This window comes from Schistocerca nitens, chromosome 2 (genome assembly GCF_023898315.1).
Source record: "Schistocerca nitens isolate TAMUIC-IGC-003100 chromosome 2, iqSchNite1.1, whole genome shotgun sequence".
In the NCBI taxonomy this organism is placed as follows: Eukaryota; Metazoa; Arthropoda; class Insecta; order Orthoptera; family Acrididae; genus Schistocerca; species Schistocerca nitens.
In genome coordinates, this window is record NC_064615.1 from 434,960,747 (window position 1) to 434,982,753 (window position 22,007).

At 42.7% G+C, this 22,007-nt stretch overlaps 1 protein-coding gene across 1 annotated transcript in view; it reads right to left on the reverse strand.

Annotated features, from left to right (window-relative positions):
• Nucleotides 1-205: 205 nt before the first annotated feature.
• LOC126236307 (lysophospholipid acyltransferase 7) overlaps nucleotides 206-22,007 on the reverse strand; it is a 146,801-nt gene continuing 124,999 nt past the window's right edge. The window contains exons 6-8 of the mRNA XM_049945517.1: nucleotides 20,734-20,913; nucleotides 1,513-1,651; nucleotides 206-354 (exon numbers count right to left, since the gene is read on the reverse strand). Coding sequence (XP_049801474.1) covers nucleotides 334-354; nucleotides 1,513-1,651; nucleotides 20,734-20,913 — 340 coding nt within the window. The 3' untranslated portion in view covers nucleotides 206-333. The remainder of the gene's footprint in view (nucleotides 355-1,512; nucleotides 1,652-20,733; nucleotides 20,914-22,007) is intronic.

Sequence of the window (22,007 nt, forward strand, 5' to 3'; positions counted from 1 at the left end):
TTTAATTTACTATACTCTCAAAATAAATTATATAAAGACTGAATAACTTTACACAGACCTTAATTATTCCACAATGTCTATACTCAATAAATACAACTCTGGCCACAACAAAGATACGAATATACTATCTATGTATGCATACACAAATCATATGAAATCCCTCCAGTGTGCAAGGAAGCAACAACTACATGCAAAAAAATGGAAAATTACCAAAAATCCTCAACTAATACCAGTCTCCTGCAGCATTAATAGCACAATCACAGCACGCTGCAACCTCTCCTGTCACATGGCTTCTCTCCACCGCAGACTGCGGCCGATCACTCCCAACTCCTCTCAGTAACTGTTCCCTTGGTACTGCTCACAATAATAATATCTCAGACTCAGAGTTTGTGTATGCACATTACAGCAGAATCATGGTCAACTTTACAAAGAAGTATTAGCGTCCAACTTTCAGGTGGGATACTCAATCAGAGGAGGCATTTCAAATACAAACAAACATAAACAAATCAAGTGACTCTGTAATGGCATCGGTGGCTAGCCAATGAAGTGTGGTACACAGCACACATGTACTAAATGCCAACCATGGCACTTCTGCAGAAGAATTTTGAAACAGTACTTACTTTATGCAAATTCATTATGAATGGAAGAGATAGATATAATCTTTGAATTGATACCATTCCCTTGTTTGTATCTGTGCAAATGTGCCAGATTAACTAGACAAAAATTATGCTTGAATACAGTAATGAAAGTGTCCAACATTGTTATTCTGCAAAAAAAAAAAAAAAAAAAAAAAAAAAAAAAAAAAAAAAAAAAAAAAAAAAAAAAACTGTTTTAGGAAAGGTGTGTTTGTAGAATATATATCTTATAAATTGCAGGATGGAAATAAGAACTGGAATGACCTGTCCTGTTTCACAACAGAAAAATTATCTTACAATAGCCAGAGAACAACACAGTGACAACATTATGACAAATTACAGGTCATGACTACTTTGCTGAGCACTCACACAAATTATATTTAGTTCCCAAAAGAGAAATGTGTAATAATGAAAACATCATTATGAATTGCGTAACTTGTTAGTTTGTGAAAAAAACACAACAGCATAAAAAATGAACGTAGCGTTGGGATGCCCTAAAACGGAATCTCATTAAGTATCACCATTGATATCCATCACTTAACTGTCCAATAACATGACAAATGATGAAGAAAATTATTTTGAAGACAAGCATTGTTTAACATGAGTAGTACAGACAATCTGAGACTAATATCTCGTGAAAGATTTTTAATCCACGACGGCTGGAGTATGTCAATTGTGAATAGTAATTATTTACTTTCCTCTGTTTTTTTTTCTCTTTTTCTGGTTATGTGAAGCTTGATCTTTACTAGCAGGCTCAGAAGTAAGGATCAAAAGTAGGAGAGACTAGGAGAGGAAATACAGAGAGATACCAATAACATAAAAGTAAGAAATCTAAACATTTATAGAATTCAAACTGTATTAGAATCGTAGTACTCACATTTCCTTTAGCATCTTTCTGGAAAAGTCGAACATACAGGTCTTCAACAGGCAAGTAGAATGGAACTGTGCACATGCACAAATAGTAGCCTGCATGGACGCCATGCCAGTAGGCCGACACAGACATAGTTATCAGAGTCCTGAAAACAGTATCGGATGCACTTAAAACAAAGGCCTGTACTAACTTTAGCTTTACGGTCTCCCTAACCTTCCTTTTTTTGCTATAAGTCCTCTCTATTACAATATGAGAAATGCCCCCCCCCCCTCACTACACACACACACACACACACACACACACACACACACACACACTCTCTCTCTCTCTCTCTCTCTCTCTCTCTCTCTCTCTCCACAATACAGTGAAACTGTGTTGCTGAGACCATAGAGGTGTGTATATTGTACAACATATTTCCATCCATTGCTTCAACAAAGAAAATGTGTATAGTGGTCAAAACACAATTTTTTTACAAAATGCAAACACAGAAAGAAGCAGACACTTATGTGGCAGTAAACTGAATCAGAGTTTTTAAATGCTGCATCATTAAAGGAAATGGGCATCATGTGTTCAGGCAGCTGTTTTGTAACAGATTACACTGGCTGCATTCTCCATACTTTTTATAATGTGTAGCATGTCTGTTTCACAAAACTAGCTGTGATTAATGTGTTGCAGGATACCTGCTATATCTTGATTTACAGAAACCAAATCAGTCAACTGTTCACCACACACTGCATGGTATTCGTCAAACTACTTGGAAGGACGATACTGCAGAATCCAGTTTTTAAGATCTGTTTCCTCCCCCCACGAACCACAGACCTTGCCGTTGGTGGGGAGGCTTGCGTGCCTCAGCGATACAGATAGCCGTACCGTAGGTGCAACCATAACGGAGGGGTATCTGTTGAGAGGCCAGACAAACGTGTGGTTCCTGAGGAGGGGCAGCAGCCATTTCAGTAGTTGCAGGAGCAACAGTCTGGATGATTGACTGATCTGGCCTTGTAACACTAACCAAAACGGTCATGCTGTGCTGGTACTGCGAATGGCTGAAAGCAAGGGGAAACTACGGCCGTAATTTTTCCCGAGGGCATGCAGCTTTACTGTATGAATAAATGATGATGTCGTCCTCTTGGGTAAAATATTCCGGAGGTAAAATAGTCCCCCATTCAGATCTCCGCGTGGGGACTACTCAGGAGGACGTCGTTATCAGGAAAAAGAAAACTGGCATTCTACGGATCGGAACATGGAATGTCAGATCCCTTAATCGGGCAGGTAGGTTAGAAAATTTAAAAAGGGAAATGGATGGGTTAAAGTTGGATATAGTGGGAATTAGTGAAGTTCGGTGGCAGGAGGAACAAGACTTTTGGTCAGGTGAATACAGGGTTATAAATACAAAATAAAATCGGGATAATGCAGGAGTAGGTTTAATAATGAATAAAACAATAGGAATGCGGGTAAGCTACTACAAACAGCACACCGAACACATTGTTGTGGCCAAGATAGACACGAAGCCTACGCCTACGACAGTAGTACAAGTCTATATGACAACTAGCTCTGCAGATGATGAAGAAATTGAAGAAATGTATGATGAAATAAAAGAAATTATTCAGATAGTGAAGGAAGACAAAAATTTAATAGTCATGGGTGACTGGAATTCGGTAGTAGGAAAAGGGAGAGAAGGAAACGTGGTAGGTGAATATGGATTGGGGGTAAGTAATGAAAGAGGAAGCCGCCTGGTAGAATTTTGCGCAGAGCATAACTTAATCATAACTAACACTTGGTTCAAGAATCATCAAAGAAGGTTGTATACATGGAAGAACCCTGGAGATACTAAAAGGTATCAGATAGATTATATAATGGTAAGACAGAGATTTAGGAACCAGGTTTTAAATTGTAAGACATTTCCAGGGGCAGATGTGGACTCTGACCACAATCTATTGGTTATGAACTGTATATTAAAACTGAAGAAACTGCAAAAAGGTGGAATTTAAGGAGATGGGACCTGGATAAACTGACTAAACCAGAGGTTGTACAGAGTTTCAGGGAGAGCATAAGGGAACAATTGACAGGAATGGGGGAAAGAAATACAGTAGAAGAAGAATGGGTAGCTTTGAGGGATGAAGTAGTGAAGGCAGCAGAGGATCAAGTAGGTAAAAAGACGAGGGCTAATAGAAATCCTTGGGTGACAGAATAAATATTGAATTTAATGGACGAAAGGAGAAAATATAAAAATGCAGTAAATGAAGCAGGCAAAAAGGAATACAAACGTCTCAAAAATGAGATCGACCGGAAGTGCGAAATGGCTAAGCAGGCATGGCTAGAGGACAAATGTAAGGATATAGAGGCTTATCTCACTAGAGGTAAGAGCCCGCATCTCGTGGTCGTGCGGTAGCATTCTCGCTTCCCACGCCCGGGTTCCCGGGTTCGATTCCCGGCGGGGTCAGGGATTTTCTCTGCCTCGTGATGGCTGGGTGTTGTGTGCTGTCCTTAGGTTAGTTAGGTTTAAGTAGTTCTAAGTTCTAGGGGACTTATGACCACAGCAGTTGAGTCCCATAGTGCTCAGAGCCATTTGAACCATTTTTGAACTGGAGGTAAGAGAGATACTGCCTACAGGAAAATTAAAGAGACCTTTGGAGAAAAGAGAACGACTTGTATGAATATCAAGAGCTCAGATGGAAACCCAGTTCTAAGCAAAGAAGGGAAAGCAGAAAGGTGGAAAGAGTATATAGAGGGTCTATACAAGGGCGAAGTACTTGAGGACAATATTATGGAAATGGAAGAGGATGTAGATGAAGATGAAATGGGAGATATGATACTGCGTGAAGAGTTTGACAGAGCACTGAAACACCTGAGCTGAAACAAGGCCCCAGGAGTAGACAACATTCCATTAGAACTACTGACAGCATTGGGGGAGCCAGCCTGACAAAACTCTACCATATGGTGAGCAAAATGTATGAGACAGGCGAAATACCCTCAGACTTCAAGAAGAATATAATAATTCCAATCCCAAAGAAAGCAGGCATTGACAGATGTGAAAATTACCGAACTATCAGCTAATAAGTCACAGCTGCAAAATACTAACATGAATTATTTACAGACAAATGGAAAAACTGTTAGAAGCCGACCTCGGGGAAGATCAGTTTGGCTTCTGTAGAAATATGGGGACACGTGAGGCAATACTGACCCTACGACTTATTTTAGAAGCTAGATTAAGAAAAGGCAAACCTACGTTTCTAGCATTTGTAGACTTAGAGAAAGCTTTTGATAATGTTAACTGGAATACTCTCTTTCAAATTCTGAGGGTGGCAGGTGTAAAATACAGGGAGCGAAAGGCTATTTACAATTTGTACAGAAACCAGATGGCAGTCATACGAGTCGAGGGACATGAAAGGGAAGCAGTGGTTGGGAAGGGAGTGAGACAGGGTTGTAGCCTCTCCCCGATGTTATTCAATCTGTATATTGAGCAAGCAGTACAGGAAACAAAAGAAAAATTCGGAGTAGGTATTAAAATCCATTGAGAAGAAATAAAAACTTTGAGGTTCGCCGATGACATTGTAATTCTGTCAGAGACAGCAAAGGACTTGGAAGAGCAACTGAACGGAATGGACATTGTCTTGAAAGGAGGATATAAGATGAACATCAACAAAAGCAAAACGAGAGTAATGGAATGTAGTCAAATTAAGTCGGGTGATGCTGAGGGAATTAGATCAGCAAATGAGACACTTAAAGCAGTAACGGAGTTTTGCTATTTGGGGAGCAAAATAACTGATGATGGTCAAAGTAAAGAGGATATAAAATGTAGACTGGCAATGGCAAGGAAAGCGTTTCTGAAGAAGAGAAATTTGTTAACATCAGGTATAGATTTAAGTGTCAGGAAGTCGTTTCTGAAAGTATATGTATGGAGTGTAGCCATGTATGGAAGTGGAACATGGACGATAAATAGTTTGGACGAGAAGAGAATAGAAGCTTTCGAAATGTGGTGCTACAGAAGAATGCTGAAGATTAGATGGGTAGATCACATAACGAATGAGGAGGTACTGAATAGGATTGGGGAGGAGTTTGTGGCACAACTTGACTAGAAGAAGGGATCGGTTGGTAGGACATGTTCTGAGGCATCAAGGGATCACAAATTTAGTATTGGAGGGCAGCGTGGAGGGTAAAAATCCTAGAGGGAGACCAAGAGATGAATACACTAAGCAGATTCAGAAGGATGTAGGTTGCAGTACGTACTGGGAGATGAAGCTTGCACAGGATAGAGTAGCGTGGAGAGCTGCATCAAACCAGTCTCAGGACTGAAGACCACAACAACAACAACAAGATCTGTTTTCAAATTTTGTTCATCATGTGATAAACATTGTACTCAAAAAACTTTTTTATGTATTGCAACATGTAATATTGGATGTGGCTGTTTCCAGGATCTTCATAATTGCTGGAAACGAAATGTCCTAAACAGGATTTTCAGACTGGTGGTAACAGATTCGCTCAGGGCTATCATAATCTTCGACCATTTCAAAGGCAATATATTCAGGTTTTTTTCCTAAAGAAATCCTCTGTCAGTACTGTGGCGGCATTTTGACACACAGCTGTGTAGCACTTCTGAATGCTCACAACTCATTGCAGCCATCTGCTAAGGCAGAGAGTTTCAACCCTCAAGCAGTACGTCTAATCACGGCTGTCAATCTTGCCATGTGACCGGACACTTCACTGCTACGGTTGCTGGCTACCAGTGCCAAACGACAGTGTGGCTTCTGCTGGATTAGATTCACCACTCTTTGTCTGTCCCTCGTAGTGTCCATTTTGGTTGCTGCCCTGTGCCCGTGTTGTGAGGAACTGGCCATGAGGAGATGCACCTGATACTGGTATTTTTGTGACACTGCAAGTCACCCACACTGTGCTGTCTTTATGCCTGGAACACAATCACTGAGGATATTGTGTTTTCGTGTCGCACTCCTGTGCAGACTATAAATTTCGCTTCATGTGTCTATGTGTGGATATCATGCAGTGAACACTGGGATGAGATAACAATTTCTCCAACTCAGCTGTTTCTACCATGTCACACCTGGCGAGTGCATTCGCATCTTGAGTGAGTGACTAATTTACATATTTGAACCTGAGGCCTTCTGTGTTACTCCAGCCACAGGCAGACCTGTCCTTATGTTTTGTAATTTTGCATGTTACTTAGTTCAAGAAGGAAAGGAACCTTCCTACACCGTGATATTTGTTTCATTAAAGTAAGGAATCTTCCTACACTGGTGACCCAACACTGAACTCAGTCAAATTAATTTTCTATTCTGGCATGATTTTGGCCATCTTGCCCTGTTAGGCACATGCTTTGACTTCTGCACGTGTGCACCCATCAACTTCTATTTTCATGCTACGGATGCTTGTGTGCTTTGCACCATGATCTCATTCCTTTACATATTTTTCGCCACCTCTTATGCAACATGGCAACCATGGCTGCCACCAGTGGCCCAACCAATACCCCAGCACACATAACTGCCATGTCACATGCATAGTGGAATTGAAACACTGCAACACTGACCTACGCGCACAGCTTGTGGTTACATGGGCACTGGTGGCCCAGCCCTCAATAGACTCCATGCAGCCCCCTGTAATGGCCCTGATTCCCGCCACCTCCAATGCTGCTGCTCCTCCAAGCCTCAAAGCACTGTTGTCCGACCCAGTGCACACTGCCACTTCTCTGTCCAGCACATCTGCCATGCTTCATTCCTCGGGACCTGCACCTATAGTTTTCTTCAGCAGACACTATCTCCTCTGACTCAGGCATCACCCAGGATGCCACAAAGTTTACCATGGTGATCAGCCAGCACAAGCCAATGTACAGAATGGAAGTCAATGGTCTCTGATAGTTTTCTTTATAGCACCAGGCTGGCTCACCTCCCAGCCCCAGTACTGACAGCAGTGGCGTAGCATGTTGACCTCTCTTTCACCAATGACATCAGCCATGCCAACAGGGTTCATGAGACACTGGTCTCCCTGCCCACAACCACCACCACCACCAAGTGCCAACCTCACCCCCACCTGGCGCAGCCAGCTGGCAATCATTTTGCCATCCACCCTGTCACATGCTCGCCCTCACCACTCGACGCACCGCGAATGATGTCACCAGCTCAGTGCATCCCTGCCCGCCCACAGCACAGTGCTCAGCAGCCAGGAGTATATCACATGCTTGTTCATGTTGGCACGAGTGCCAACACGGCAACACTGCAAGCAACCTTGGCCCAACTTGTCTCTGACTGCTGCAGTCCACACAGCCCTAGCTACCAGCACAAAGACCGTACCAACACAGCAGCCTCAGCCACCCTACTGATGCCTCTCGTGACAGGGCTGGCTTCTGCTGGTATCACAAGCACTTCAACCTGGATGCCATGAAGTGCAGAGAACTTTGCTCTTAGCACCCAAATGCCAACAATTGTCAGGTTAGGTGTGCCCAGCTGCTGCTCGGTCTCCCAGTGCCTGTTCTTTTGTGAGCTCATTCTGCCACACCACTCCTCATAGATACTGGATACGAGTCACCCATTTTCCCATGGCAGCTCGTACGGAACACTGGCACCACCTCAGCCATTCTCCAGATGGCAGTGATTAATTCCACCATTGCTACATAACGGCATTCATCATCACATCTTCAGTTTTGGATTGCAATGGGACCTCCCTGGGCTTTCACCATTGATGACGTCACTGAGTCAATCATTGAAAAAAAGCTGCTGTTTTCTTTGTATATTAAACAAAATCCATCTATTTGCTTTTTTCATTCAGCGGCTTTCCTGATAATTTTACTAGGTTAAAATTATTCTGAGTAAACAAAAGCAGTGTACTGGAGTTAACAACAGTAATTAACTAATGTGATATTTATTTTCAAGCAATGGAAACTCCAGGTATGAATATCAACACAGCAGGAAAAGACAGATTGCTACTTACCGTAAAGATAACATGCTAAGTTGCAGACAGGCACAATTAAAAGACACTTACACATAAGCTTTTGGTCACACCCTTTGGCAGAAAAAGAGAAACACATGCCATTCATTCACACAAGCAAGCACACCTCACGTACAAGTGACCGCCGACACTGGCAGCTTGGGCCAAAATGCAACTATCACATGCAGTGCAAGCAGCAATCTGGAGGGGGCGGGGAAGGGGGAAGCGAAGAGAAAGGAGAAGATATAGCAGTGTATGGATGGGGGAAGTGAGTAGTGCTGTCTGGCGGAGTGTGCAGGGACTAGAATGTCAACAGGTGTAGTGTCAGGAGGTTTTGGAGCAGGGAGGTGGGGTAAGTGGAGCAAAAAACAGAGAGGAGCAGGGAAAGATGGGCTGGTGTGTTGGCAGAGGGTGGCAAAGAAATGGGATGCAGGACGAGAATGGGGAAGAGCTGATAGGACAGAGAGAGTGGAAACTGTTGGGTGGAAGGTGTGGGGACGGTATCTGACCATAAGTTGAGGCTGGGATGATTATGGGAGTGGAGAAGGTGTTGTAAGGATAACTCCCGCCAGTGCAGTTCAGAGAAGCTTGTGATGGCGGGGCAGATCCACAAAGCTCAGGCAGTGAAGCAGTCACTGAAATCAAGATTGTTATGTTCAGTTGCATGTGCTACAGGTTGGTCTATTTTGCTCTCGACCACTGTTTGGCGGTTTCCATTCATCCTGGTGGAAAGCTGGTTGGTAGACATACTAATATAAAAATCTGTGCAATGACTGCAGCAGAGCTGGGAAATGACATGGCTGCTACCCCTGATGGGGTAGGATAAAGTTGTGACAGGACTGGAATAGGAAGTGCTGAGTGGATGTATTGGGCAGGTCTTGCACCTGTGTCTTCCGCAGGGATATGATCCTTGTTGCAAGGGATTTGGATTGAGAGTGGCGTGGGGATGGACAAGGGTGTTGTGGAGGTTGGTGGGTGACAAAACACCTCTTTAGGAGGTGTGGGAGGGATCTCAGGTAGGATGCCCCTCATTTCGGAGCATGATGATAGGTAATCAAAGCCCTGGTGAAGGATGCGTTTCACTTGTTCTAGTCTGGGGTGGCATTGGGTGATGAAGGGAGCACTCCTCTGTAGCTGGTTCTTGTGGGTGGTGGGAGGATTGGGAGGTCTGGGGGTTGTGCCTGTCTGTGAAGACTTTGGCAGGACCCTCAGCATTAGGGGAAACGGTGCTCTTGTCACTGCAGATATGCCCTCCCCATGTGGTCAGGTTGTATGGGATGGATTTTTTAGCGTGAAATGGATGACAGCTGGGAAAATGCAGGTACTGTCTGTGGTAGGTGAGATTAATGAGGACAGAGGTATGGATGGAGTCATCAGAGAGGAGGAGGTCACTGTCTAGGAAAGTGGCATGCTGAGTTGAGGATATCAGGTGAAGCAGATGGGAGAGAAGGTGTTGAGGTTGTGATGGGACGAAGATCGTGTGTCTTGGCCCTGAGTTCAGACCATGAAGATGATATCAATAAACCAGAACTAGGCTAGAGCTTTGCCGTTTTTGGAGGCTAGGAATGTCTCCTCTTAGATGCACCATAAATGGGTTGGCACAGGAGGGCATCATGCAGATGCCCATGGCTGTACCATGAATTTTTTTTTGTATACATTCCCTTCAAAGGAGAAGTAGTTGTGGGGTAGGATGAAGTTAGTAAGGCATATGAGGACTGAATTAGTGGTTTTGGAGTCTAAAGGAAGTTGGGAAAGATGGTGTTCAATAGCAGTAGGACCATGAGAGTGAGGGATGTTGATGTACAGGGAGGTGAAGGTAACAGTGACGATTGGGGATCCACGGTGGTGATGGCAAGTAGTTGGTATCTTTGAGGTGGGAGGCTAGGTTACAGGCAATTGATTGGAGGTGTTGCTCAATAAGGTCTGAGATTCTTTCAGTGGAGGCACTATCATCAGCCACAATGGTGCATCCAGGATTGTTTGGTTTGTGGATTTTGGAGAACATGTAGAAGGTGTGTGTGTGGGGTGTCATAGGGGTGACAAGGGAAATGGATTTACAGGAGAGGTTCTGGAAAGAGCCTAAGGATATAAGCATGGATTGGAGGTTGTGTTGGACTTCTGGGGTAGGATTGCTCTGGTGGAGTTTATAGGTGGAGTAGTTAGATAATTGGCTGAGGCCTTCCACCAGGTAATCACTGCAATTCATAACAACAGTGGTGGAACTTTTGTCTCCAGGTAGGAAGATTAGGTCTGGATTAGTTTTGATGTCATGTATGGCTATTCTTTCTTCTGCTGGAAGACTGGTGTTCGCAGGAGGGGGCCTGGAGAAGGGTGTTGATGCTACGTTGGAGGTAAGGAATTTGTGGAAGGTGACTAACTGGTGGTTAAGTGGGAGGGTGGGGGAGGATCACAGTTGGATGCTGGTATGAACTGGGAGAGGCAGGATTCAGTGTTGGAATTAAGTTGACTTTGGTTGGAACGATAGGCCACAAGGAAGTGTTTCTATTGGAGGGATCAGGAAAAGGAGAGTAGGTCTTTGACAAGTCCAGCATGGTTAATTTTCAGCTTAGGGCTAAAGGTGAGGCCTTTGGATAGAACTGAAACTTCTGTGGAGACGAGGGATTTTGTAGGAATGTTAACAACAGTGTTATGAGAATGTTGTGGAGAGTTGGTAGGGAGTTTTAGGGGATGTGGCAAGTAAAGGAAATGGGGAAAAATGGGTCTTGATGGTTGTGAGAGGAATTGGATAAGAGAAAAGATATGTAAAAAATACTTCAAGACATGCAAAAACACATACAGGTTCGCAAAAATATGCACAGAGACATAAAAATACACACAAATGAATGAAATCACATAAAAATATGCACAAATACATTACAAATGTGCAGAAACTTGGGAGAAGAGGCACTGATGAGGTACAGGAGCATGCGTGTGTTTCAATAAAGAGAGAGTGAGGACAGGAGTATGGGTTAAGTTGTTGATTGAAGTTCATGGGGCTTGGCAGGTGTGGAAAATAAAATGCTAAAGCATGTCAGGATGAGGTATGAAGCAGGATCAATAGGAATAAATGTAATTACAACCATTGGAGGAAAGAATCTAGGGCATCAGTTGCCGCATCAGCAATCCGAACAGTCATGAAGCCTGTTTTGTGTGTGGATGACTGTTGACAGAGTATGGTTCGAAAGTAGATGAGGTTTTGAGGGCGGTGAAAAAACACAAGAAAGAACAAAAAGAACAGGCTCTGAGAAGAGTGATGCAATAGAGGATAATAAGAAAGGAAAACATCACAAGATTGCAGGATGGCAGAAAAGCTGTTCAGCAAAATCAAACAATGGAAACTCCAGGCAGGAATATCAACAATGTAGGATAAGATATATTCCTACTTACCGCAAAGACAAACACAATTAAAAGACACTTACATATAAACTTTCAGTCATAGCCTTTGTCAGAAAGAAAGAAACACACACCATTTATGCAAACATAACCACCAACATTGGCAGCTCAGGTAAGAATGCAACTACCACGTGGAGTGGAAACAGCAATTTGGAGGGAGTGAGGAAGGGCAAGGGGGAGGGAAGAGAGGGATGTTGTCTGGCAGAGTGCGCGAGGACTAGAATGCCAACAGGTGCAGTGTCAAGAGGTTGTGGGGCAGGGAGGAGGAGAAAATGGAGTGAAAAAGGAGAGGAGTGGGGAAATATGGCTGAATATGTTGGCAGTGGAAGGCTAAGTAGAGTGGTGGATGAGAATGGGGAGGAGGTGGTAGGACAGAAGAGGTGGAAATTGTTGGGTGGAGGTATGGGAACAGTATATCACCATAGGTTGAGGCCAAGATAATTGCGGGAGCAGAGAATGTGTTAAAAGGATAATTCCCATCTGCGTAGTTCATAAAAGTTGGTAGTGGAGGGGAGTATCCAGGGGGCTTAGGCAGTAAAACAGCCATTGAAATCAAGTACATTATGTTCAGCTGCACGGTATGCCACAGAGTGGTCTACTTTGATCTCGGCCACAGTTTGGCAGTGGTCTTTCATCCTGGAGGGCAGCTGGTTGGTGGTCATACTAATACAAAAGGCTGTGCAAGAAAGCAGCAGAGCTGGTAAATGGCATGGCAGCTTTCACAGGTGGCCCAGGCCCTGATGGGGTAGCATAAATCTGTGACATAACTGGAATATGAAGTGCTGGATGAGTGAATAAACCTGTGATAGGACTGGAATAGGAAGTGCTGAGTGGGTGGATTTGGCAGGTCTTGCACCTGGGTCTTCCACAAAGATACGATCCTTGTGGCAAGGGGTTGGGATTGGAAGTGGTATAGACGTGGACTAGGATGTTGTGGAGGTTGAGTGAGTGACAAAACACCCTTTCAGGAGGAATGGGAAGGATGTCGGGTAGGATGTTGCCCATTTCAGGGCATGATAACAGATAATCAAAGTCCTGAGAGAGGATGTGGTTCAGTAGTTCCAGTCTGGGGTGGTACTGGAAGACAAAGAGGGCACACCCAAACTTCATTGTTTCACAACCTCAACACTTTCTCTAGCATCTGCTTCACCTGGTTCTCCTCAACCCAGCATGCCACCTTCCTAGATGTTGGCCTCCTCCTCTGTGATGGCTCCATCCACACCTCTGCCCACGCTAAATCCACCAGCCACCAACAGTACCTGCATTTTGGCAGCTGTTATCCCTTCAGACCACAAAAATCCCTTCTATACAGCTTGGCCACAGAGGACCGTATGTGCAGTGACAAGAACTCTCTTGCCCATTATGCTGAGGGTCTCACCAAGGCCTTCACAGGCAGGTACTACCCCTAGACCTAGTCCAAAAACAGATCTCCCTTCCCCTCTCACTCCCAATCTTCCCACCATTTGCAAGAACCAGCCACAAAGGAATGCTCCTTTCATCATCTAATGCCACCCCAGACTAGAATAACTGAAACGCATCCTTCACCAGGGCTTTGATTACCTATCACATTGCCCTGAAATCAGGGATATCCTATCCGAGATCTTTCCCACCCCTCCAGAGTGGTGTTCCACAGCCCACCCAACCTCCACAACATCCTAGTCCATCCCTATGCCACTCCCAATGCCAACCTCTTACCACAAGGATTATATCCCTACAGAAATCCTAGGTGCTAGACCTGCCCAATCCACTCACCCAGCACTTCCTATTCCAGTCCTATCACAGCTTTATCCTACCCCATCAGGGGAGGGACCACTTTTAAAAGCAGCCATGTCATTTACCAGCTCTTCTGCAATTATTGCACAGCTATTTATACTGATATGACTTTGAACCAGCTATCCACCAGGATGAACAGCAACCACCAATCTGTGGCCTAGAGCAAAGTAGATAACCCTGTGGCACATCATGCAGCGGGACAAAACATACTTGGTTTCAGTGGCTGCTTCCCTACCCGAGCCATCTGTATCCTCCCTTCCATCACCAGCTTTTCTGAACTGCACTTACGGGAGTTATCTCTGCTCCCCATTCTTGTCTCCCACCCTCTGCCAACATACTCACCCATCTTTCCCCATACCTCTCCTTTGTCACTATATTTTCCCCACCTCCATGCCCGACAACCTCTTGACGCTGTGCCCGTTGGCATCCTGGTCCTTGCACATTCAGCTAGACAGCGCTCCTCTCTTCCCTCATCCTTAAACTTCTATCCCCCCCTCTGCCTTTGCCTTCCCACTCTCTGCCTCCTCCAGACTGCTGCTTTCACCCCACATGATAGCTGCATTCTGGCCCGAGCTGCTGGTGATGGCACTGATGTGTGCCTGAGGTGTGCTTGCTTGTGCGAATGAATGAAGATATTCATTTTGAGTTACTTCTCATTATATTGTTGCTAAACTGAGAGCAAAGAATATATTTTAATAAGACAAAATAATTTATATAGTAGAGCGTTGTTTCTAGCAATACAAACAGACCTACTTGTTATCATTATGTGATGCATTCGCAAACACAACCGATAACTTGATCAGACATGCCCATGCAAAACTTAGGGTTAGCACTTACTTCTACCAACACCTTCAATTCTAACAGTTGCGTCATTTTGATAATGTGTACAATGAATCATTTCACATCCCTGAAGATTCTCCTGCATGGTGGGATTGACAGAACACAACAAATAAATGAATGAACGAAATGATGTGTACAGAGTTTCTGGGGTAGACCATGTACCTCATTGTCATTTTTTGTTAAGCCAATTTGCCAGCAGCATCTAAGCAGTGTGACTGACTCTCAGCTACAAACTGTGAACTAGAGTTATTTATTTCATCTCTAGCAAAAAGTATCATTGCCATTAGTGGTGATTTCAAAACAATAAATATTTAAGTACTGGAACTAATTAATAAAAGCTCTTTTTCCAAGTTTCTTCACTCACTATACATTTATACATTTAGTTACTGCTAATTATGGAGTAACTAACTAGGTAATGAAAAAAATGTACACATTAATAAGTGACCTTTGCTTTGAGGATTATAGTTTCTGCATTTCTCACAATACACTGAGCTGAAAAAGTCATGGGATACCTCCTAATATTGTGTCAGGCCTCCTTCTGTCCAGTACAGTGCAGCAACTCAACGTGACATGGACTCAACAAATCTTTGCAAGTCTCTGCAAAAATAAAGAGCCATGCTGCCTCTATAGCTGTTCATAATCGCAGAAGTGTTGCCGGAGCAAGATTTTGTGCACAAACTAACCTCTCAATTATGTTTCATAAAATATGTTCAGTGGGATTCATGTCAGGCAATCTGGGTGGCCAAATCATGTGCTCAAATTGTCCGGAATGATCTTCAAACTGGATACCACAGCACATCATCATTCATAAAAATTCCATCATTGTATGGGAACATGATGTCTTAATGGCTTGCAAATGGTCTACAAGTAGCCAAACATAACCATTTCTAGTCAATGATTGGTACAATTGGACCAGAGGACCCAGTCCATTTTATGTAAACACAGCCCACACCATTATGGAGCCACCACCAGCTTGCAGAGTGCCTTGATGACAATTTGTGTCCATGGTTTTATGACTCAGTTTCCCTGTCATCTAGGTCCAACCGATATGGTCATGAGCCCAGAAGAAGTTCTGCAGGTCATGTCATGCTCTTAGCAAAGGCACTTGTGTCAATCATTTGCTGCCATAGCCCATTAATGCCAGATTTTACCTCACTGTCCTAACAGATACATTTGTCATACGTACCATACTGATTTTTATGGTTATTACACACAGTGTTGCTATTCTGTTAGCACTGACAACTTTACCAAACTCCACTGCTCTCAGTCATTAAGTGAAGTACATTGGACATTGGGTTATCTGTGGTGAGAGGCAATGCCTGAAATTTGATATTCTCGATACACTCTTGACGCTGTGGATCTCGGAATATTGAATTCCCAGAATATTGAATTCCCTAATGATTTCTGAAATGGAATGTCCCATGCATCAAGCTTTAAGTACCATTCTACATCCAAAGTCTGTTAATTCCCATTGTGTGGTGATAATACCATCAGAAACATTTTACATCTATCTGCATCTATGTGGATACTCTGCTAATCACACTGAAGTGCCTGGCAGAGGGTTCATCGAATCACCTTCACAATAATTCTCTATTATTCGTCTTGAACAGCGCATTGAAAAAACAAACATATGTATTTTTCCATGTGATGAGAAGATTCAGCCACAATGAAAAACACCTTTGTTTTAATGATGTCCATCCCACATCCCATATCATGTCAGTGACAAGGTCTCTCTCCTACTTTGTGATAATACAAAATGTGCTGCTCTTCTTTGAACTTTCTCAATGTATTCCATTAATACTATGTACTGCGCAGCAGTACTCCAAAAGACGACGGACAGATGGGCAGTCTCTTTAGTAGATCTATTAAATTTTTTAAGTGTTCTGGTGATAAAATGCAGTCTTTGGTTTGCCTTCCCCACAAAATTTTCTGTGTGTTCTTTCCAATTTAAGTTGTTCGTAATTGTAATTCCTAGGTACTTAGTTGCACTTACAGTCTTTATATTTGACTGATTTACTGTGTAAATGAAGTTTAATGGATTCGTTTTAGCACTCATGTGGATGACTCCACACCTTCAATTATTTAGGGCCAATTGCCAATTTTCAAAGCAAACAGGTATCTTTTCTAAATCATTTCGCAATTTGTTTTATCTTCTGATGACTTTATTAGATGATAAATGACAGCATCATCTGCAAAAATTGAAGACAGCTGCTCAGATTGTCTCCTAAATTGCTTATGCAGATAAGGAACAGCAGAGGGCGCATAGTACTACTTCGGGGAATGCCAGCAATCATTTCATTTTTACTCAATGACTTCCTGTCAATTACTACAAACTGTGACTTCTCTGACCGGAAATCACAAATCCAGTCACATAGCTGAGACAATATTCCATAAGCATGCAATTTCACTAAAAGTCGCTTTTGTGGCCTTCTGGAAATCTAGAAATACAGAATCAATTTGAAATCCTTTTTTAACAGCACTCAGTTCTTCATGTGAGTAAAGAGCTAGATGTGTTTCACAAGAATGATGTTTTCTAAATCTGTGTTGACTGAGTATCAATAGACCATTCATATTTTTCAAACACAATGTATGTTCCAAAATACTGCTGCATATCAGTGTTAATGATATGGGCCTGTAACTTACAGGATTACTCTTACTACCTTTCTTGACTATTGATGTGACCTGTGCAGCTTTCCAGTCTTTGGGTATAGCTCTTTCATCAAGCAAATGGCTTTATATGATTGGTAAGTATGGAGCTATTGCATCAGCACATTCTGAAAGGAACCTAATTGGTATACAGTCTGGACAAGAACACTTGCTTTTATTAAGTGATTATAGTTGCTTCACTTCTCGGAGGATATAAATTTCTAAGTTACTCATGTTGGCAGCTGTCCTTGATTTGAACTCTGGAGTATTTACTTCATCTTCTTTGGTGAAGGAATTTCAGAGGGCTGTATTTAGTAATTCTGCTTTGCAGCACTGTCATCGGTAGTATTTCCATTGCTATTGTGCAGAGAAGGTGTTGACTGTGTCTTGCTACTAGCATACTTTATGTACAACCAGAGTCTCTTTGGATTTTCTGCCAGATTTTGAGACAAAGCTTCATTGTGGAAACTATTATAAACATCTCGCATTGAAGTCTGTGCTAATTTTGAGCTTCTGTAAAAGATCGCCAATCTTGGAGATTTTGTGGTTGTTTAAATTTGGCAAGTGTTTTTTTGTTGTTTCTGCAACAGTGTTATGATCTGTTTTGTGTACCAAGTGGGATCAGCTCCATCATTTGTTAATTTATTTGGTATAAATCTTTCAATTGCTGTTGATACTACTACTTTGAATTCAAGCCACATCTGGTCTACACTTAACTGTTAGTTTGGAAGGAGTGGAGATCGTCTCTCAGTAAGATGCCAAGTGTATTTTTATCTGCTTTTTCGAATAGGTATATATTTTTTGTTTCTTTTTGGAGGATTCGGGGGTTACAATATTCAGTCTTGCTATGACAACTCTGTGTTCACTAATTCCTGTATCTGTTTTGATACTCATTACTAGCTCAGGATTACTTGTTGATACGAGATCAAGTGTGTTTTCACAACTGTTTACTATTTGCATGGGATCATGAACTAACTGCTCAAAATAATTCTCAGACAAAGTGTTAAACACAATTTTATGTGATGTTTTATGCATACCTCCTTATTTAAAGATGTATTTTTGTCAGCATACCGAAAGTAAATTAAAGCCACCACCAATTATAATTGCATGAAATGTGTTTGAAATTAAACTCAAGTTTTCTGTGAACCATTCAGCAATCGTGTCATCTGAGTTGGGAGGTCAATAAAAGGATCCAGTTGTTATTTTATTATGATTGCCAAGAAAATCTCTGCCCATATTAACTCACAGGAACTGTCTACTTCAATTTTGTACAAGAAAACCTATTTCTAACAGTAACAAACATGCTACTGCCAACTGTGTTTAGCCTAATCTTTCTGAAGACCATTAGGTTCTTCACAAAAATTTCATCTGAAATCCATACCTCTAATGATTTGAGCATCAGTACTTTCTATTAGTGCTTGGAGCTCTGATACTTTCCCAATACAGCTAGAACAATTTACAACCCTTATACTGATGGTTCCTGGATCTATATTCTTCCTGTGTTTGACCTTCACCCTTTGACACTGAAGCCCTTTTTGTGTGTCCCTGAGACCCTCTTACCTAAAAAACCACCCAGTCCAAGCCACACAGCCCCTGCTACCCGTGTAGTCACCTCCTGCATGTAGTGGACTCCTAACCCATTCAGTGGCACCCGAAACCCAGACAACCTATGGTGCAAGGCTCTAAATCTGCAGCCTATACATTTGCACCCTTTGAAACTGAAACCCTTTTTGTGCTTCCCTGAGACTCTCTTACCTAAAAAACCACCCAGTCCATGCTACCCGTGTAGCCACCTCCTGCACGTAGTGGACTCCTAACCCATTCAGCGGCACCCAAAACCCAGACAACCTATGGTGCAAGGCTCTAAATCTGCAGCCTATACATTTGCACCTTTTGAAACTGAAGCCCTTTTTGTGTTTCCCTGAGACCCTCTTACCTAAAAAAACCACCCAGTCCATGCCACACAGCCCCTGCTACCCATGTAGCCACCTCCTGCATGTAGTGGACTCCTAACCCATTCAGCGGCACTCAAAACCCAGACAACCTATGGTGCAAGTCTCCGAATCTGCAGCCTATACATTTGCAGAAAAGTCTGAGCCTATGATTCAGATCCTCCACTCAGCTCTGTACCACAGATCCACAATTGGTCCTGTTGACTATGCTGCAAATGGCGAGCTCTGCTTTCATCACACAAGCCATACTGTTAACTGCTCGAAACCAGAGAGAATCTCTTCTGATCCAAAGTGGCATACATCACTGGTATTGACATGAGCCACCACCTGCAGTTGGCTGCACCCTATGCTCTTAATGGCAACCGGAAAGACCCATTCCATGTCTGGAATGACTCCACCCAGTATGCACATGGAGTGAACATTGGCTTTTTTTCCCTCTAGGCAGACATGTCCCCAAGGGGCCCCTTAATGCGCCTAACTTGGTGCTCCCAACTACCAATAATTCCATCGTCTGTGATTGCAAAAATCTTGCAGGATGAGAGATTTTTTCTGAAACATGACAAGTGACTGCATCTGGCTGAGGGACAGAGTCAGACATAGACAGCACCTGGGACCTCTTTTTCAGACTACCCAGGGAGGCCTTAAGTGTGGCCCCAAGGGTACTCTTTCACTGCCAGCCACACCCTGAGCTGACCTCACACTCAACCAGGGTGAGAGATCGAACTCAGTGTGAGCAGTAACTGGACTAGCTGCAGGTGTGGACCGACCTGTGGACTCGGACTTGCTGGATGTCCATTGGATCACCATGGCCAGTCCACAACATTGATGCCTATCCATTGCAGCTTCAAGCTGTGTAACCAGAGCTGTCACAGCCTGGAGCTGAGAGCAAGGTGTCACCAACTTGGTTCAAATCCGCACACAGTAAACACAGTCCCTATCCATACTAAAGACCGTGGAAAACTACACTACACAGACAAACAATGACAATCAACACACGCTGCAGAAATTTGCTACAGACATGGAGGAAACCACAAGAACTGCATCTAACAAATTAGATTAACATGCAGAGATTCAGAAAATGAGCTACCAAAGCACTGAAGTGAGACCAAATAATTCACTACTGATTAGGAACTTGTAATATGTCACAAAATCGGTTTACTTTCTGATGCAAACAAAAGCGCAAGAACTGTATCTATAAAACATTAAATAAACACGTAGAAACTCGAGAAACTAAACTACCAAAGCACACAGATGAAACAATACAATTTGCTCCTAGGCAGGAACTTGTAAAATGCCACAAAATCAGTTATTTCCCTGTTGCTGCTTGTGTCTCAGCCGACGGCTGCACCTGAGAACAAATGAAAATTCCGCCGATGCACTGCCCTTTTATACCTTGTGTATGCTGCCATCTATATATGTGCATATCACTATCCTGTAACTTTTGTCAACTTTTGTCACATCTATGTACATGTGACTTCCTTGATAGCTGTCATAGAATGGACATTTGTCAATAGTGATTTAAATATGCAGCTGCCTGTGTGTGATGTTAATCTGCAATTCAGTGCTTTGTTTTATATATTCTATTTTGTATCAATATAGTTTGGCACTTCTAATGCAATCTGTGGCTAGTTCAGCTTCAACAGTCACATATGATGTTTTATGGTAGATATTAGCAACAAATGAAACTTACCGCAGCTTTTTAAATGGTAGTCTTTTGTAGACATAGACAGCCAACCAATACTGTACACAAGAATTCCAGTGCTTCATTGCAGCACGAGTAGTTGGAACAAAGTCACTTAAGAAAGGATCAACATTATGGACTGTTTCAAAATCATAGGATTCTCTCTTTCCATTTCCAGAGTTAACATACCTGCAAAAGATGAGAGCGTTAATATATACAATGTGTTCAAACTACCATACTGAGACATGAATTAAAATTTCCTAAGGACTGTGGTTTTGTAGTCAACAACTTGTTGTCATTCAGTGAGAAAACAGAATAGAAGTTGTTATATTTGTTACTTTTGATATGTACTACATCCTTGAGGATCTCCTCACTATGAATCCTCTGAATCTGTGATTCTCCTTACAACTTTAAAGTAGCAATAATCACTGATGGCATAAAATGTATTCAGCAAAGAGGAGAGTTACTGAAAAGGTTACAGAAATCTTTTAAACAAACAAAAACAGTGACAACTGAACTTGGATTCATTACTGAATGACAAAAATCACAACGAGGTGTGCATACAGGATGTTTCAGCACAGCAGTTACAAACATTCAGGAGAGATTGTGTACACCCAGATGATGGAAAATCACACAGCAATTCCTTCCTGGCATGGTAGTGATAACACAAAACACAATAAAGGAAGGACACGAAAATGGTGAGAAAACATGTTTATTATGCTTACTACAGCAGAAACCAAGAAATAAGAACAAAAACCGACAACAACTATCATCAAAGAAGGTATTCAAAATTATGACCCTGGTTCATCATTCAAGACTCACAGCTCCAGAGCGTTCCCTTTCATAAGAAGGTCAGATCATTGGCGAATAAAATGGTGGCAGAGAAATGCATATCTGTTGCGCACATCTGTAAATACTGCTGTGCAAAGGGCCACTTGTGGAGCAAAATCATCTTTGTCCAGCAAGTGGATGTGATACGAGTGCATGGAGTTGTCATGCAGGATCCGCCAGACATGGCTGTGGGAAATCCCAACATGATTGGTGGTAGCCCGTGTACTGGGCCCAGGGTTGTTCTACACTGGCCCCAGAACAGTCTCCTCATTAGCTACTGTTGTTACTGTTCACTCATATAGTTTTCTCCCCTCACTCAAAGATGTCCTTTTCGACAACACCCTGTGTAACCGTGTGAAGAATGTGTGGCAGGGAGTTTTCCTTGTGCATAAAACCTTGAGCATAAAACCACTATGTGCTTTGCCCAGTGCAACCAGCATCCCCATATGCCA